At 39.7% G+C, this 3,369-nt stretch overlaps 1 protein-coding gene across 1 annotated transcript in view; it reads right to left on the reverse strand.

The window, feature by feature from the left end:
• Positions 1–2,934: 2,934 nt before the first annotated feature.
• Positions 2,935–3,369, reverse strand: part of LOC142344950 (retinoblastoma-like protein 2) — a 1,829-nt gene continuing 1,394 nt past the window's right edge. The window contains exon 5 of the mRNA XM_075397035.1: positions 2,935–2,942. Coding sequence (XP_075253150.1) covers positions 2,935–2,942 — 8 coding nt within the window. The remainder of the gene's footprint in view (positions 2,943–3,369) is intronic.

A 3,369-nucleotide genomic window follows, 5' to 3' on the forward strand; every position in this document is an offset into this window, starting at 1 on the left:
GCAGAAATTGAACCTCCTCACACAACCCTGTCGGTCAAATACTGACGTTTCCAAGTATTCGGGACAACGACCAAGGTTGTGGTTTTGTGAGCAGAGTTGACATGAAACATCTGAAGGCCCCCTTCTAGAAAAAGTGTTTACTCTGGTTCTTTGGTTCCGTTGTGGGGAGATGTCTTCGCACGCCTCTGCGTATGAGTCAATGCAATCAGCAAAGTGGGTAAGGTTAGGTGGCAGCAAGCCTTGGCTTCTTGTGTGCTGATGCCATCTGATTATCATGTTAGGGTTCAGTTTGTCTCTGGCCATTCTCAAGACAGCTGAAGACTTCAAATCAGCTTCAAAGTTGTGAAGCCTGAATGTTTGTACCAGTCGCCTCAAGAAAGTTGAAAAGCTCACAAAAGTGTTTGGTTCGTCCTGTCTGGGTTTCGCCCACTTCTCCAATTGATCCAGGTATGCAGCGACAATGTGCTGTGGTTTGTCAAACTTTTTGGTCAGTTCACCGATGGCTTCATGGTAGTAGTCCCCATTGTAGGAGTATCCACTTATGGAACCTCTTGCTTTATGTGTTACAGAGTTTTGGAGGTATGTCATTTTTTGGGCGTCTGAGAGGCCACTGTTGTTGTGAATGGTTGCTTTGAAGAAACTGAACCACTGGTGCCATTTCAGAGGATCGCCTGTGAAAATATCATTTGATATCCTGGGCAAACGCAATGTGTTCTGTATCATCAGTGCTTGGTGTTGCATCCAGTCTGGTGGGAAACTCGGAAAGCCATTGTATAGGTTGTTGTTATAGCCGTTGTTATTGAGTCCATCAGGTCCACTGAAATTGTTCACTGTTAGTTGATTGGTTTGCGGTGTGTACCAATGGCTCATGGTCGGAGCAGCCTGGTTATTGTTGTGAAAAGAACATGGTTGTTGCAAATGACCTGCTCTGCTGTCCTCACTCTCATGTCGGCTCTGTCCTTGAACATTGTTCTCTTCTCTCGATCGTTCATCCGTTCTCAGTGCCCCTGTGAGAAATTCGCGATTTCTTCTTTTATCTTCAATGTTAAGAACGGGTTGAGAATTATCAGGGTCTTCTGAGTCGGACGAGTCAGCGTTGTTACTTTCCTGATGGTTGCGGCTTGCGAAATGATGTTTCATTGCTCTATTGCGTAAAGGGTACTTTCTCAATAGATTAGGGGAAGGCGCTGCTGATGTGTTAAAAGCAGATTCAGTGTCACTTGCATCTGTTCTGTGTGCTTTTGCTCTTTGTTTGAATTTCAGCATGGTTATGTTTCTTTCGGCAAATTCATTTGCAAATGTTGTCAACTCTTCACTTGTCAGCTGTAGCTTCATGAGTTCATTGCAACTTCTGTCTAACTTCTCTTTTTGAGACCTCAAGAGTTCCAAAGTTTCACGTAGTGTGCTTAGACCTTCCTTACTGTTGCTTTGTTCTTCGAAGAGGTCTTTTACAGCGTTCCACTCTTTCACTTTCAACTGAAGTTGTTGCTTTAGGCTGTTCTTTGCTGCTGATGATGCTTTGGACTTGTTTGGCATATTGATTGTTTTAGAAGTTTTTTCTTATTTTACAAAGTTTATACTGCACTGTTACTGCACTATGTTTCCTTGTAACAGCCCTATTCTATCTTTTGTTATGTTAAAACCTAGTGTTAAATGTTAATTTAAATGAGGCTGTTGCTTACTGTGCTTAGCTAATGTTTTTTTGCCTAATGTTTGTTTGCTATGTTTTAGCGTGTCGCAATCACTAATCAGTGAAGTTTGATGAAGCTTCGTTAATAAGTTGTATAGAGTTAAACCTTTTCACTAATCAGTGAAATTCTTGCAGACGTAGACAATTATAATTTTTTGTCCGGTTGCATATTTGTTTTTCGAGCGCGATAGAAAGAACCCTAACCTGTGGTGGCTAACTTTTGACTAATGTGTGTGTCTACTGACACTAGTTGGGGGGATATCTTCACGTTCCTATAAACCTTAATGTAGCAAGGGCATACCAGGCCTTGCAACTAATCCTAATTTAATGTGTGTGTGTTAGTGGTGCTTTCAAATTTCACCTAGAGGAGGACCTACTCCTTTCAGAACTAATGCGGAAAGATACTATATTGATCCAACGATATCTAGACGCCTATTAAAATACAAGTTTCGAAATGAAGACTTTCAATTCTGCAAGTAAGGCTAGCCCATCTGTCGTGACTAGGCATCCCACGCAAGCATCCTTCTCAGGAGAACTCTCAAATCAGTCTTCACTTCTAGAGCCAGATTAAAAATCAGTTGGATCTTTTGTGGTTGTGATGTTTTTGATTAAAACAGGTGAAGTTATCAAACCAGAGTTTAAATGTGCTAAGTGTCAAATGACTAAGTTCCCTCCATAAAATCAAAAATTCCCCAATCTGATTCGAGCAAGTTTCAAAGGTCCTTTTTTGACCCTAGGATACACCAGAAATGTTTATGCTCTTCGGCCTAAGTCTTGCATACCAAGACAACTTTTCATTAATATTTGTATTTCTGAAATTCGCAACCATGGTAGCAAATCAATCTCTATAAGTACATCATAATTCGCGCCATTGGCACACAAGTTGTGGTTAAAAACGGGAAATCCCTTACTATGAATAATATTGAAAGTGAATGTCAACCACTTCTGACTTCTTCAATAAAATCAACTTGAATAAATTGCTTCAAATAGCTGGAAATAGGTTGGGGGAATGGAAATCAGGAAATGAATGGGTTTTGGAGGACGAAAGTGTAGGTGGGGGGAGGAAAATGAGGGTGTGGGGGGAGATAAAATATAAAGGAGTTGGTTCCTTTACAAATATAATTTCGTTATTGTCAAAGAGACAGTTTCCTGCTGTTATTGGTGATAGATTAGTTTTTAAATTCGGTGGAAGTTTGTTAAAATAGTTTTGTTGCTCGGAGAGAGCAATGGGAAAATTAATAGATTCATTGATCTATAAACAAACTTGAAACTCGCAGAAGTCGATGAACCAACAATCATGAGGAAAAAGGTTGATAGTGTGCACAATTTCGGCTTGAAAATCATGGTTGGAATCGAGAAAGATCGTCAACCGAGTTACTAAGAGGCTTCGAAAAAGATACGGAATTCAGATTGAGGGTTTGGCAGTCTTTGCTTATTCGTTCTTCAAACGCTGGAATTTTTTGCCGAAAAGTTTTTTGACAAGACTTGCTTCGACACTACCTCTGTTGATTGCTTAATTTCCTTTTTCAAGTTTTTGAGCATAATTGCAAATAAAGATTTTTCACTCCAAAGTAATGATTGATCCTTTGGTACTTGCTTTTTTATTATTCAAAAATCTTAATGGTCTTTGATAATTAATGACAAATCAAATAATTTTGGCTTTTCGCATTTGTCCGAAA

Source organism: Convolutriloba macropyga, chromosome 8, assembly GCF_964194025.1.
Source record: "Convolutriloba macropyga chromosome 8, txConMacr16.3, whole genome shotgun sequence".
NCBI classification, from domain to species: domain Eukaryota; kingdom Metazoa; phylum Xenacoelomorpha; order Acoela; family Convolutidae; genus Convolutriloba; species Convolutriloba macropyga.